The 16483-nt window shown below is 39.2% G+C and overlaps 1 protein-coding gene across 8 annotated transcripts in view; it reads left to right on the top strand.

The window, feature by feature from the left end:
* MLLT10 (MLLT10 histone lysine methyltransferase DOT1L cofactor) overlaps nucleotides 1-16483 on the top strand; it is a 192956-nt gene that overhangs the window by 101440 nt on the left and 75033 nt on the right. For all 8 annotated transcript variants that reach the window (XM_060192261.1, XM_060192262.1, XM_060192264.1 and 5 more), the window contains 2 exons: nucleotides 8774-8869; nucleotides 14070-14322. In XM_060192261.1, the coding sequence (XP_060048244.1) occupies nucleotides 8774-8869; nucleotides 14070-14322 (349 nt within the window). The remainder of the gene's footprint in view (nucleotides 1-8773; nucleotides 8870-14069; nucleotides 14323-16483) is intronic.

Below are 16483 nucleotides of genomic sequence, written 5' to 3' on the forward strand. Positions count from 1 at the left end.
AACTGTCTTTCTGAGATCATCGATCTTCATGCTGAAGCCATTTATTACAATCTCTTTTTCTAAGACATTTTTTAAAAATATGTGATTAATAGTGGTTCACCAGATTATAAGACTACATGGTATCGTTCCACACTGCACCCACCCTCTCAGTGGTAACAACCATAGTTCTCATAAAGTCTTAGGGACTATTTATTCCCTTTTTTGTTGCCCTTGTTGTTTTTTATTGTTGTAGTTATTAATGTTGTTATTGCTGTCATCGTTGTTGGATAGGACAGAGAGAAATGAAGAGAGGAGGGGAAGACAGAGGGGGAGAGAAAGACAGACACCTGCAGACCTGCTTCACTGCTTGTGATACGACTCCCCGGCAGGTGGGGAGCCTGGGGCTCGAACCGCTTAACCCTTGCCACCTGGGCTTAACCCCCTGTGCTACTGCCGGGCTCCTTCATCCTTTTTTGTCCCAAAGGGCACACTACCACCTTTTGATTGCAGAGTAGCATTACATGGAGTATATAATCCCATAACTTCTTTAGCCAGTCATCTGTTCATGGGCATTTAGGCTGCTTCCACTCTTTGGCTACTGTGAATAATGTAGCTATGAATATAGGGGTGCATATGTCCCTTTGAACTAGTGATTGCATAAGACACTGTATTTAAAACCTTTTCCACCACATAGAAATGAAATAACTAGTTCAGAGACTATTTTAATGTTTTCTTTTTGTTTGTTGGTTTGTTTGTTTTTATTTGTTATTGGATAGAGACATAGAGAAATTAAGAGAGAAGGGGGAGATAGGAAGAGAGACGCCTACAGACCTGCTTCACTGCTTGTGAAGCGACTCCGCTGCAGGTGGGGAACCAGGGCCTCGAACCAGGATCCTAACCGGGCCTTGCGCTTTGAGCCACATGTGCTTAACCTGCTGTGCTACCTCCCGACTCCTTATTTTAATGCTTTCTAATGCTTGCTTTTAAAATTATCTTTTGGTCGGGGGAGAGAGCATAGTGGTTATGCAAACAGATTCTCATGCCTGAGGCTCCAAAGTCCCAGGTTCAATTCCCTGCACCACCATAAGCCAGAGCTGAGCAGTGCTCTGGTGTTTCTCTCTCTCCCTCTGCATCTCTCTCAAAAATAAAACAAATATTAAAAAAATTTTTTTCTTTTATGTATCTATATTCTTTCTAATATTTGCAAGTGCTCCATTTCTTATAACCTGGGCAACATTGGACTTTGTTGAACCCAAAAACTTTGATCTGTAGGTGAGAGAGAAGTATTATCTATCCTGGGTCAGGTGGTAGTGCAGCAGATTAAGTGCACCTGGCACAAAGCGCAAGGGCCAGCGTAAGGGTTCTAGTTCGAGCCCTGGCTCCCCACTTGCAGGGGAGTTGCTTCACAGGCTATGAAGCAGGTCTGCAGGTGTCGTTCTCTCCCCCTCTCTGTCTTCCCTTCTTCTCTCAATTTCTCTCTGTCCTATCCAACAACGACGACATCAGTAACAACAACAATAACAACTACAACAACTAAAAAAACAAAAAAGAGCAACAAAAGGGAAAATAAATATTAAGAAGAAAATAGACGTATTACCTATCATTCTTTAATAGTTGGGGTTTACATTTTTTGCTCTTGTTTTTAGTGGTTCTTTGTTTCTTCTGTGCGTTATCTTCTGCAACATATATTTTTTCTCATTGATTATAAAGAGATCTAAATTTCACAATGGCTTTATATATAGAAAGTCTTTCCTGTGGTCTGGGAGGTGGCGCAGTGGATAAAGCTTTGGACTCTCAAGCATGAGATCCTGAGTTCAGTCCCTAGCAACACCTGTACCAGAGCAATGTCTGGTTCTTTCTCTCTCTCCTCTTATCTTTTGCATGAATAAATAAAATCTTTAAAGAATTGATTTAAAAAAAGTCTTTCCTTCCTTAATGTTAAATATTTGAGTACTATTTTCTTCCAACTTTAGCCCATTTCAAAACTTTTAAATATTTATTTCCTTATTGTTGCCCTTGTTTTTATTGTTTGTAGTTATTGTTGTTGTTACTGATGTCATCATTGTTGGAAAGGACAGAGAAATGGAGAGAGGATGGGAAGACAGAGAGGGGGAGAGAAAGAGACACCTACAGATCTGCCTCACCGCCTGTGAAGTGACTCCCCTGCAGGTGGGGAGCCTGGGACTTGAACCAGGATCCTTCTGCTGTTCCTTGCACTTTGTGCCACGTGCGCTTAACTTGCTGCACTACCGCCTGACTCCTTCCTATTTCAGTTTTTATTTGACTTTTAAAAAAGAGATATTTATCCAGATTTATTTTTTCATCATGCAGGCTAGAATGCCCCCAGCCAACTTGTTCAGAGTGAAGGAGAAAGGGACAGACCCCACACAGCATGAAAGCTTCCTTCAGTGTAATGGAAGCAGGTGCCTGCCCAGTTGCATTACTGCATCAGCCAGACCTCTAGATGTTTAAAGATATATATTATTGTGGTCCAGGAGGTAGTGCAGTGGATAAAGACTTCAATTCTTGAGAATGAGGTCCTTAGTTCGATCCCGGGCAGCACGTGTACCAGAATGATGTCTGGTTCTTTCTCTCTCTCCTCTTATCTTCTTCATGAATAAATAAATAAAATCTTTTAAAAAGAGTATATATTATTTTTTTAATCTTTATTTTATTTACTGGATAGAGACAGCCAGAAATCAAGAGGGAAAGGTGTGACAGAGAGGGCGAGACAGAGAAACACCTGCAACACTGCTTTATCCCTTGCAAAGCATTCCCCTGCAGGTGGGGTCTAGGGCTTGAACCTGGGTCATTGAGCATTATTATTATTATTTTTAAAGATTTTATTTATTTATTGATGAGAAAGATAGGAGGAGAGAAAGAACCGGACATCACTCTGGTACATGTGCTGCCAGGGCTTGAACTCAGGACCTCACGCTTGAGAGTCCAGCACTTTATCCACTGCGCCACCTCCCGGACCATGTCATTGAGCATTATAACATGTGCATTCAACGAGGTGCGCCACCACCCGGCCCCCTATTCATTTATTTTTAATGAGAGATTAGGGTACTGTTCAGCCCTGACTTAAGTGGTGCTGGAGATTAAACCTAGAACCTCAGCGCCTCAAGCATGGAAATATTTTTTGCCATAACCATTAAGCTATCTCCCCCAGCCCTAAATTTTTTCAAAAATATTTATCCCCTTTTGTTGCCATTGTTGTTCTATTGTTGTAGTTATTATTGATGTTGTTGTTGGATAGGACAGAGAGAAATGGAGAGAGATGGGGAAGACAGAGAGGGGGAGAGAAAGATAGACACTGGCAGGCAGACCTGCTTTACCGCTTGTGAAGTGACTCCCCTGCAGGTGGGGAGCCAGGGGTTCAAACCGGCATCCTTACGCTGGTCTTGTGCTTTGCACCACCTGTGCTTAACCCACTGCCCTACTGCCCAACTACCAGATTTTGTTTTGCATCAGCACATTTCATTGATTGATTAGGCAGCTTCTCTCTCTCCCTTTCCCTCCCTCCCTCCCTCCCTTCTTTCCTTCCTTTTTCCTTTAATGTTTATTTATTTATTTATTGGATAGAGATACAGAGGATTAGAGAGACAGAGACCTGTAGCACTGCTTCACTACTTGGAAAGCTTTACCCCTGCAGGTGCGGACTGTGGGTTTCAACCCAGGTCCTCACTCATTATAACGTGCGTTTAGGTGTGCCACCACCTGGTCAATGTTGACTTTTTTTTTTTTTTACCTTTTGTTGCCCTTATTGTTTTATTGTTGTTCTTGATGTCATTGTTGTTGGATAGGACAGAGAGAAATGGAGAGAAGAGGAGAAGACAGAGGGGGAAGAGAAAGACCACCTGCAGACCTGCTTCACCGCCTGCAGCTGGGGAGGTGGGGGCTCGAACCGAGATCCTTAGGCCGGTCATTGCGCATTGCACTGTGTGTGCTTAACCCGCTGCACTACCACTCGACTCCCAATGTTGACCATTTTTTCTGGCACAATTATTAAATAATCTCAGACTTTCCCTGCTGATTTGTAATTGTTGTCATAGACAAAGTACTCACTTATAGTTGAGTCTTTTCTTTTTTTCTTTTTTTTTTAACCAGAGCAGTACTCAGCTCTGGCTTATGGTGGTGTGAGGGACTGAACCTGGGACTTTGAAACTTTGGAGCCTCAGGCATGAGTGTGTCTTTGCATAACTATTATGCTACCTACCCCTGCCCTTGAGTCTTTTTCTAGAATTTACTTTTATTCTTTTGACCTACTAAAAACATCCTATAGCTCGGTATGTTAGAGCACAGGAAAAACATGAACATACTCTGTTTACAGTCCTCCACTGAATATTGGTAATCCTCACCTTGGGATAAAATTCTTGATTATTCAGGATAGGTGTGGGGAACTTTTTCTGCCAAGCGCCATTTATTTAATTATAACATCATTTTTGGGCCATACAAAATTATCCACTTCAAATTAGCACTCCATGTTGCTATGAAAATAACTCCTACATTGATTAAACTTTGAGTCCTATCTTTGGTGGCCTTATCAGGTCCCTACCAAATACTTCTATCTCTTTACATTTTTACATGGGTGTATGCTTATGCCTTGCGTTTTTTTTTAATTATTTTTTTCATATTTATTTATTTTCCCTTTTGTTGCCCTTGGTTTTTTTTAAATTGTTGTGGTTATTGTTGATGTTGTCATTGTTAGGACAGAGAGAAATGGAGAGAGGAGGGAGAGAGAAAGATAGACACCTGCAGACCTGTTTTACCACCTGTGAAGCGACTTCCCTACAGATGGGGAGCCGGGGGATCAAACCTGGATCCTTATGCTGGTCCTTGCTCTTTGCACCATGGTGTGCTTAGCCCGCTGCACTACCGCCCAACTCCCCTATGCCTTGCCTTTTACTTTCATACATTCGTCAAGTTTTTTGAACTTACCATGTTGCTTAGGGTCATTCACTACTAAATTTTCTCAGCTGTTATATCCTGTGTGCCAAGTTTGCAAAGGAGAACGTAAAAGACAGAAAGGCTTCCTTACTGTCATTATGGGAAGCAATCTAACATAGTTTATTTGAACATCATCTTTATCAATTAGGTCGTATGTCTGAGGTAGAGAGTGCTATGTTAGCTGGTGCAAGTCCTCAGTATCCAACCTGGACACCACATATAGGGATCCATGGATGGTGGTGCTTTGCTAAGGTATCTCCTCTGTTTCTTTCCCTGTGTATCTTATTATTATTTTTTTCAATTGTGTACTTGTTCTTTTGGTGTTACAAATAACTGGAATGGCGTTACTTGTAATATTTTTTTCTTTAAGCCCCATGATCCTCTAGTCAGTCTATTGTTGATTGATATAATTGATATAATTTTAGTGTTTACAACAGGCAGAGCTCAGCAACAACAACTCACCTTTCTTCTAGCTACGTTTTCTTCCTGAGGCTGCTTTTAGGTTGTGGCTTCCTCTTCTGAGATTATTTATTCACATGTCTGAGGCTTGCTGCTACTAGTTGTGGGGTACTTCATGTCTCCTTCACATGGCCTTATTCTCCACTTGGCCTGTCTGCAAAGTGTGGACAAATTACCTCAATGGTGACTAGATTTCAAGGGCAAAGGCAAAAGCCATGCCAGGCTTTATTATTATTATTAACAACCAGAGTACTGATCAATTCTGGCTTATAACGGTGCTGCAGAGGATTGAACCTGGGACTTTGGAGCTTCAGGCATGGGAGTCTCTTTGCATAACCATTATGCTATCTATCCCTGCCCAAAACAGGTTTATTTTATAATGAGATGAGCACTGATACCCTATTTGCGATTTCATGCTTTCTTGGTGATTGTCACTGATATGTCACATTTAAAATAACTTTAGAGGGAGAGAGAGGAGAAAAAAAAGGAGGTACATTTAGATGTAGTAATAGCGTTATGTGTGACTTGGAGGGGAAGAGAGAACTAGACGTGGAAGAAAAACGGGGCAGTGATGTACACATGTAGACAGATAGTTGTAGAGATGATGGTTACCCATGTTAGTAACCTTGGGAGAATTGTAGTGGCTTGCAGTGGAGGGATTGGGGATTTAGAACTCAGGTGGTGGGAACAGTGTGGAATTGTACTCCTGTTAAAAAAGTAACTTTGTAAATCCATATTTAATCACTAATATAAAATAAAAATAACAACAACAAAATAATAATAAGATAAATAAGTTTAGAATGAAAGTTTTCCTAAAAAGTCTGAATAGGAATCATTGTGCCATCTTACTGTGTATTAACATTGCAGTCAGGAAATTAAAAAGAGGTAGTACTTGAGTGTTAAAGTATCTATTCTTAATTTTTGTTTATGTGATGCAAGGGATTGAACCTAGAGCTTCACATGTGTGCAGGGCATGAGCTATACCACTGAGCTATATTACCAGTCCTCTGTCTTTAATGTCTGTGCTTTTTCTTTTGTTCTTCTTCTTCTTCTAGCGTTTGCCCTTCTTCCGTAGCCAGTCAACAGCGTCAGGTTTTCTTTTGTTGATATATAATCTCTCTCTCTCTCTCTTTTTTTTTTTTTTGAGAGAGATGCAGAGAAAAACACCAGAGCACTGCTCAGCTCTGCCTTTTGGTGGTGCGGGGGGTTGAACCTGGGACTTCAGAGTCTCGGGCATGAGAGTCTCTTTGCAAGACCATTACACTATCTACCCCCACCTGGTATATAAACTCTTTAAGGCAGAGCCAGCAATATAAGTCTGTCATGCCTTGAGCAGATTAAGTTATCTGTGTGGTTTAAATTGAAGAATCAGGAGAAATCAGCCGGATTAACTCTTTAAAAGTAGGAAATTGTATACAAACTATTGATTCTTTATTGATTTCAAACAACTAAGAAATAGGTTACAATTTTTAATATCAAATAAAACTAGGTTTCTTTTATGTGATTTGTTCTTTATTTAGTTAGACTTCTTACATTCAGTTGATCAGTTTTATTACATCAGAACAGAGCTATATGCTATAATTTTAAATTGTTTTGCTTAAAATAACTAACACATCTATTTTCTCAGTAAACCTAGGAAAAACTTACTTTGAATTTCTGTGTGTCCTGGTTTCTATTTTGTGGGCTATAGAATTGAACACTTGGAGATACTGATAGTGCATTTGAAAGTGCTATGTTTAGTGGTCCAGGAATTGACTCAGTGGATAAGCATTGGACTCGCAAGCATAAAGTCCAGAGTTCGGTCCTTGGCAGCACATATACCAGAGTGATGTTTGGTGTTCTCTCTTTCTCTCAAGATTATTTATTTATTTATTTTTTTATTTATTTGAAAGGTAGAAGGAGAGAAAGAACCAGACATTACTCTGATACATGTGCTGTTGGGGACTGAACTCAGGACTTCATGCTTGAGACTGTAATTCTTTATCCACCATGCCACCTCCTGGAACATGTCTGTTTTTTGTTTGTTTTCCCTATCTCCTATCTCTCTCATTAATAAATAAATACAATTTTTAAAAAAATTCTGTGCCAGGGGTAAATAGCATAATGGTCTTCTTCTTCTAGCGTTTGCCCTTCTTCCGTAGCCAGTCAACAGCATCAGGTTGAGCCTGATGTCAAGTTTCGAGACCTCCTTTGAATCTGGAGAGGTGGCAGTCGTTGACTATGTGGGTCATAGTCTGTCTGTAGCCGCAGGGGCAGTTCGGGTCGTCTCTGGCTCCCCAGCGATGGAACATAGCGGAGCACAGGCCATGGCCTGTTCGATAGCGATTGAGGAGGGCCCAATCATAACGTGCTAGGTCAAAGCCGGGTTGACGCTTGCAGGGGTCTGTGATGAGGTGTTTGTTCTTTACCTCAGCTGACTGCCAGCTCTGTTTCCAAGAGACTGGAACAGAGAAGTTCAGTGTAGGCATAGGGGACCAGATTGGGTGACGAGACGTCAAGCGTTGGACAGGGTGGGCGAAGATATCCGCGTATATTGGCAGGTCCGGTCGAGCGTAGACGTGGGAAATGAACTTAGATGATGCCGCATCCCGACGAATATCTGGCGGGACGATGTTGCTAAGAACTGGCAGCCATGGAACCGGGGTGGAAAGGATGGTTCTAGAAATTAGCATAATGGTTAAGCAAAGAGACTCTCATGCCTGAGGCTCCAAAGTCCCAGGTCCAATCCCCTGAACCACCATAAACCAGAGCTGAGCAGTGCTCTGGTAAAAAATAAATATCGGAGTCAGGTGGTAGTGCAGTGGGTTAAGCGCACATGGTACAAAGTGCAAGGACCAGTTTAAAGATCCTGGTTCGAGCCCCCGGATCCCCACCTGCAGGAGAGTTGCTTCACAAGTGGTAAAGCAGGTCTGCAGGTGTCTGTCTTTCTCTTCCCCTCTCTGTCTTCCCCTCCTCTCTCCATTTCTCTCTGTCCTATCCAACAATGATGACAACAATAATAGTAACTACAACAATAAAAACCAAGGGCAACAAAAGGGAATAAATAAATAAAAACTAAATAAGATAATATAAATAAGTAAATAAAATGCTATATAAAAAGTACAAGAAAGTTTTGGTGTGTTTTCTTTAAACAACAATAACAGAGATAACTTGCCAGATGTATGTAGCAAATAGTTATGTGCCAGTTGTTATTTTAACTTGATTAAGGATAAGATAACTGAAGTCCTTTAAAAATAAAGTATACCATTATGATTTGAGGGAGTGGGTTTTAAAGTTATTTTTTTGACAAGTATTAACATTTCAGTTAGCAAACACAGTTACAGGGAAATCTCACCTCTGGACTATAGTTTAAATTTAAATTGGTTTTGCTTCTATTTATTTTTAGAAATACAAAGAAAAGGACAAACACAAACAAAAACACAAGAAACAACCAGAACCCTCCCCTGCGCTGGTTCCTTCCTTGACTGTTACCACAGAAAAAGTAAGTTTTAAAAGTTTTATTTTGTCTTTTACAAAAAGTCATCATGAGCCCACAAGGTGAGTCACCTTTGTTATGCATAGAATCCAGGTTTGATCTTGTCTCCCAGCACACTGATGGAAAGTTTAGTGCTGTGTTGCCCAGAATGATAAAACACTAGTGATGACAAAACAAGCAAAACGTAATGAGAGAGAGAGAGAGAGAAAGATTATATCTCTGTGTATATAATGCATTTTTTTACCTTTGAGAAATATTTTAATCTTACAATGATTCTTTTCTCATCTCTCCAGCCTTACACCAAGCATTTTAAGATTCCCATTTCTTTGCTCTATTACCATTTCTAAATGCTTAGAATAACAAGTGAAATAAAAATAATATTGATCATTATTGAAATTGAAAAATTAAGTTATGGGGTATATTTTGTTCACCTATGATTTTCAATTCTAGCTCTAACACATGCTAATCCCTTATACAGGTTAATTTGTCTCTCCATTACTCAATTTGATCACCTACAAGATGGGAAAAATGAAAAAAAAATATGGGGAAAATGATTGTTGAAAATGAACTAGATACTGCTTATAAAATAATTAAAACTGGGAGGTGGCGCAAAGTGCAAGGACCGGCATAAGGATTCTGGTTTGAGCCCCTGGCTCCCCACCTGCAGAGGAGTCGCTTCACAGGTGGTGAGGCAGGTCTGTAGGTGTCTGTCTTTCTCTTCCCCTCTCTGTCTTCCCCTCCTCTCTCCATTTCTCTCTGTCGTATCCAACAAAGATGACATCAACAACAACAGCAATAATAACTACAACAACATTAAAAAGGCAATAAAATAAATAATTTTAAAAATAATTAAAACTGGCTCACATTAATTACTATCTAATAAATATTAAATACTGAGATTATAATTATCCAAGGATGTAACTCTGTAGTAAGCATATACTTTGCATGTACAAGTCCTGTGTTGGGGCCAGGTGGTGGCAAACCTGGTTTACAGCACACATTACAGTGTGCAAGGACCCAGGTTCAAGTCCCTGGTTCCCACCTGCAGGGGGAAAACTTCATAAGTGGGCCTTCATAAGTGGTGAAGCAGGGCTGCAGATGTCTGTCTGTTTCTGTCTGTTTCTCTCCCTCTTCACCTCCCTTGCCCCTCTCAATTTGTCTCTATCCAATAATAAATAAGAATAAATAAATAAAAATAGGGCGGGAGTAGGTAGCATGATGATTATGCAAACAGGTTCTCATGTCCAGGCTCCAGAGTCCCAGGTTTAATCCTCCACACCACCGTAAGCCAAGGCTGAACAGTGTTCTGGTAAAAATAAATAAAGTCCTGTGTTCAACCCCTAGTACTGTCTATCCCCACCAGCCCTCCCCCATGATTATTGGTGGCTGGGGAAGTAGCTTATCTGATAGAGCATCTGACTTGCATGCCTGAGGTCCCTAGTTCTCTTCTTAGAGCAGTATATAAGAGTGGTGGGTGTCTGACTTCTCTTTCTCTTTTTCTCATGTAAAATATTTTATTTCATATGTATATAATAAATAAAAATTATTTTTACTGTGTAGTGACCTGAAAATCAATAGAGAAAGGAAGTGGTTAGCACAGTAGTAAATGAGACCCTGATGAAGATCTAATCATTTAATCATGTAGGGTTGAGTGAGTGTGAGAGTGTGTGTGTGTGTGTGTGTGTGTGTGTGTGTGTGTGTGTGTGTGTGTGTGTGTGTGTATTAGTGACAGGGATCAAACTCAAACCCAGGGCCTGCACGTACAAACCATGTGCTTTATCACTGAGCTATAGTCCCAGCTGAGGAGTTTCGTATTTTGTTTTGAGTCAGAGTAAGACCCCTGAGGGTTCTGAAATGAGATGTAATATAGTATGACTCAGTTTTTGTTTGTTTTCAATTTAGTCTTCAAAAAGATTTTTGACTTCTCTGTGGATAGCTTATAGACATTTATGTGTGAAAGCAGGGAGGCCTGTAGGCACTTCCTGGACTAATCCAGTGAAAGGTGGTAGTAATAATGGAGGTGGTAAGAAGTGATTAGATTTTAAATACATTGAAAAGCAGAGCCCAAGTAACTTTGTTATACTTGAGGCGATAGGTTTAAGTGGAACCAGAGTTGGTTTCAAGTTTCAGATGACTAGAAGGATCAGTTGCTATTAACATATAGGAGAGGCTATGGGTGTTGTAGGCTGAGGGGAAGATACATATAATCATTACTTTGAGGGGCTTTGCTATAAAGAGAAATAGAAGGGCTGGGTGATGGTACACCTGGTTGAGCACACGTTACCACACACAAGCCCTCAGGTTCGAGCCCCAGGTCCCCACCTACTATAGGGGGAAAGCTTTGCAAGTGGTGAAGCAGAGCACCAGATGTCTCTCTCTTTCCCTCTCTTATCTCCCCCTGCCCTCTCAATTTCTGGCTGTCTCTATCTAAGAAATAAAGATAAAAATTTAAAAGAGAGAGCGATAAATAGAGAAATGACTAATAACTAGTCGGGGAAGTTGACCAAAAAAAAAAAAAGGCATGTTTTAAGAGAGATGACTAGTCCAGGGAGATAGTTCTACAGTATAATATAGGATTTATATGCCTGGGACCCCAAATTCTGCCAGTGTTGGACAGCTGTATAGAGTGTCTATATGTCTGAATGTCTTATAAACATATGTGACATTTTAAAAATTAATTTTAAATAACTGCTTACCATAACAGTAAAATTAATTAATTAAAATAAAGACAAAGCAGAAAGTGGCTCAGAAGGTGATACAGTACCTAGAATGCTGTACTTGCAGGCATGAGATCTTGAGTTCACTTGTTGCATCGCCTGTGCTTTGGTTTTTGGTCTTCTCTCCCCTCTTTATATTAATAAGTAAATCTTAACAAACAATAAAGATAAATGATAAAAGCAATAATAGCATGGTTATATCTTTTTTTCTTTTTTTATATTTATTTTATTTATTCCCTTTTGTTGCCCTTGTTGTTTTATTGTTGTAGTTATTATTGTTGTCGTTGTTGGATAGGACAGAGAGAAATGGAGAGAGGAAGGGGAAGACAGAGAGGGGGAGAGAAAGATAGACACCTGCAGACCTGCTTCACCGCCTGTGAAGTGACTCCCCTGTAGGTGGGGAGCCGGGGTTCGAACCGGGATCCTTATGCCGGTCCTTGTGCTTTGCGCCACCTGCGCTTAGCCCGCTGCACTACAACCCGACTCCCAGCATGGTTATATCTTGATAAGAATGATCTGATAGGGGGTCTGGCAGTAGCGCAGCAGGTTAAGTGCATATGGTGCAAAGCGCAAGGACTTGAATAAGGATCTCAATTGGAGCCTCAGCTCCCCACCTGTAAGGGGGTCGCTTCATAAGCGGTAAAGCAGGTCTGCATGTGTCTATTTCTCTCTCCCCCTCTCAGTCTTCCCCCTCCTCTCTCCATTTCTTTCTGTGCTATGCAGCAACCACATCAACAATAATAACAATAATAACCACAACAACTATTTTAAAAAAAATGATCTGATAGAGAGAAGGAAGTAGTAGAGAGAATTGTTGGGTTGATGTCCTTAAAAATATGAGAAGGAAGGATCCTGGTTCAAGCCCCTAGCTCCCTACCTGCAGGGGAGTCGCTTCGCAAGCGGTGAAGCAGGTGTCTATCTTTCTCTACCCCTCTCTGTCTTTTCCTCATCTCTCCATTTCTCTCTGTCCTATCCAACAACGACGACAACAACAATGATAACTACAACAATAAAACAACAAGGGCAACAAAAGGGAATAAATAAATAAATATTTAAAAGAAAAGAAAAACAAAACAAAAAAAATATATGAGAAGGGGGGCCAGGCAGTGGCATGGAAGACAGAGATGGGGAGAGAAACAGAGACACCTGCAGACCTACTTCACTTGTGAAGTGACTCCCCTTCAGGTGGGGAGCCGGGGACTTGCACCGGGATCCTCACACTGGTCCTTGCACTTTGTGCCATGTGCGGATAACCCACTGCACTACCGCCCGACTCCCACATATATATATATATTTTTTTTTAAAAAAGAATATGAGAAAGTGGTGGTAGAGCTCAGGACTTGGATGTCTGAGATTCCCAGTTCAGTCTCTGGTACTAGAGTGAGCTCTGGTTTCTCCCCTACGCAGCAACCCCCTCTCCCTGTCTCTCATGTAAAATTCTCAAATACTTTTTTTTAAAACATGAGAAAAATTAAGATCTATTGCCTAATAGAAAAGTTGATTTAATAGGGAGTCAGGTGGTAGTGCAGTGGGTTACGTGCACGTGGCACGAAGCGTAAGGATCCAGGTTCGAGCCCCAGGCTTCCTACCTGCAGGGGAGTCACTTCACAGGTGGTGAAGCAGGTCTGCAGGTGTCTATCTTTTTCACTCCCTCTCTGCCTTACCTTCCTCCATTTCATCTCTCCATTTCTCTCTGTCCTGTCCAATAATGATGACATCAATAACTACAACAATAATAACTACAACAACAATTAAAAAAATTCTCAGTGTGTCTTGTCTTGATTTACATTTCTCTGAGAGTGACTATATATATATTTATCTTGAGGGCCAGGCAGTAACACAAAGAGTTGAGCGCACACAGTACAAAATATAAGAACCTGTGCAAGGATCCAGATTCGAGCCCCTGGCTCCCCACCTGCAGGGGGCGTCGCTTAACAAGCGGTGAAACAGTTCAGTAGGTGTCCATCTCTCCCCCTCTCTGTCTTCCCCTCCTCCATTTCTCTCTGTCTTATACTATAAAAAATGTCCTCCGGGAGCAGTGAATTCATAGTGCCGGGAGCAGTGAATTCATAGTGCCGGTACCAAGGCCCAGTGATAACTCTGAAAGAAAAGAAGGAAGGAAGGAAAGAAGGAAGAAAGATGACCTGTGATAAATGACCCCTATACAGTTAATAAATAAAGATGATAACAATATAAAAAAAAGAAAACTGGGAAGTGTTATGCATGTATAAACTGTTGTATTTTTCTGTCAACTGTAAACCATTAATCCCCCAATAAAGAAATTACAAAAATTCATAAGTCTTAAAATAATTGTTTTTACATGATTTTCTTAAATGAACTGTCCTATTTTTATAACTTGAAATTTTTAGGTTTTCCTTGTAAGTTCAGTTATTATTTATTGTTATCAGTGTCACTTTTTTTTTTTGCCCTGCGGTTAAAATGTAATCAGTTCTTTTTCCTTTTTTTTTTTTTTTCTATACAAATATTAGACTTACACAAGCACTAGCAGCAACTCTATATCTGGGTCTTTGAAACGCTTGGAAGATACTGCAGCACGATTTACAAATGCAAATTTCCAGGAAGTCTCCACACACACTACTAGTGGAAAAGATGTTCCAGAGGCTAGAGGGTCAGAGAGCAAAGGAAAGAAATCCTCAGCTCACAACTCAGGTCAAAGGGGAAGGAAGCCTGCTGGAAGAAATCCAGGAACAACTGTGTCAGCATCTAGTCCTTTCCAGCAAGGTATTCACTATGATGTTTTTAGTTAAAATACTTGTTCCTACAGTGATTGATAGTAATTAAATCTTGTAAAAGAACTTATGTTTTACATGGCATTTATGAAATAGTGGATATTATTTTATTAATTGCTGTAGTAATATTACTTCAAAGACTAGTGTTTCTTGTTAAAAATGTTTGTAGGGCTTTTGCTTTTTGTTTGATCTTATGGCATATGCTTCTAAAGCTGTAATGTGATTTTCGTTTTCACAGAGATATGGAATAAAGCTTAAGATCGGGGAGAAACTAATAAAGATTGAAGTTTTCCTTTCTGTTCTTTTAAAAATTCTTTTTGTCTTTCCTTATTAAAACAATAAAACTGATAAATATATTCGTATGCTTAGCAAGTAAACAGGTACGGGCTAAATTTTAGGGGATGTAAAGAATTCTCAATAATAGTTGTTGAATATGAATGCATTTATTATAAATCTTGAAGCTTAAAGTAGAATTTTTCTCAGCTTACATATCTGCTATATTTGTAGGATACTTAATTTTGCTTCTATTTTTCTTTCTTTCTCTCTTTCTTTCTTTCTTCCTTCCTTTCTTTCTTTTTTTTTTCCTACCAGAGCAGTGCTCATCTCTGGTTTATGGTGGTGTGGGGCATTGAACCTGGGACTTTGAAGCCTCAGGCATGAGAGTCTCTTTGCATAACTATTGTGCTAGATACCTCTGCCCAGATACCTAATTTAAACAACACATTATATTTCAAAATAACATGTGATGTTATGTCATGGGACATACTTATATTGAAAATACAATTTGTATCTTAACTGAAATTCAAAATTAACTGGACTATGGCTGCCTTATGTTATAGAGAGCAGAATAGCTCATCTAACTATAGAATACAGCAAGCCTATGTTCTAGGGTTTTTGTGTAATTTTTTATGTGAACATAAATATTTTGAGACATGAATGTTAAAACTATTGAAGGAATATAGAAAAATCTACAATAACCCCTCCCCCCCAGCCCCTTGGGAAAAAATGAGAGAGACATCCTTTCTTCTTTCCGTTTCTTTACTGTATAGAAACTTCTGCTGATTTAAAAATTATATCCAAACCCTTTAAGAATGTTAGCAAGTATATAGAGGGATTGCTTAGTTGCCTGAGTTCTTATTAATAATTATATTTCTATATTTTCAACTAATAGTTACTTTGGGCTTCAGTATTTACCAAGTATATATATGATAGATAGTATCACTCCATTCACATTATGAAGCAGCAGAATTTAGTCATTTCTTTCTCTATAAGTAAGAAGTTATTTTTCACTATTAAAATTGCATTTCTGAATTTTTAATCTTGAAGTAATTAGTCAACTCAGAAAAAAATATCTCTTGTTTTCTTAAATGTCACAACATTGAAGAATCCTGACTCTGTTAGGACATGGTAGTAAATGCTTTGTTTTAATATATGGGGTATTTTCCATAGAGATTTTAAAACTTGTAGTTTAATGGTAGGATATTTGAGGTAATTTATTTTGGTTTTCTCTGCAGGTAGTATGACTCTTAGAAAATGTAAAATATTGTATGTACTAAATGTAAAGTATTTGCTGCACTGTAGTGAGCTTTTAGCACCAACTGTGAAAATAAAAATGTAGGGGGAAAGAGACAGATGGTGACAGATTAGAATGGGAATAATAAAGAACTACTTTATAGCTGCTAATTAAGTGACAAATTGCAGTTATTGTTAAATGATTGATGTGATGTACATGGCTTCCTGATTCAAATGTATGTTTTTCTATATAGACATAACCTGAAACTGCTCATATAGGTACACATGATTTTGTAAAATAATAAAACAATTCTATTGCAAGATTTAGGAGTACTAATTTTTAAATAAGCTATTTCAGAAGAGGTTACAATTTAAAAATCAAAACTATGAGACTTCAGCTTAAAAGAAATTATGTGTAAGGGAAAAAAAATCTTTGTAACTATCTAGGTGGATTTACATGTGATTAATGTGTTCTGCAATAAAATGTGATGTTTAGCTTAAAAGTTCCTTTCCACTCCAATAATACACTGTATTTTGAATTTTTGTTTTTAAACAAACTAGTTAAAACATGAGGTGGTTTACTTTTATGAAATAGATGTATATTCACAGCTGGGTCTCATATGGTACTTTATTTGCTAAGC

Source organism: Erinaceus europaeus, chromosome 6 (assembly GCF_950295315.1).
Source record: "Erinaceus europaeus chromosome 6, mEriEur2.1, whole genome shotgun sequence".
Taxonomy (NCBI): Eukaryota; Metazoa; Chordata; class Mammalia; order Eulipotyphla; family Erinaceidae; genus Erinaceus; species Erinaceus europaeus.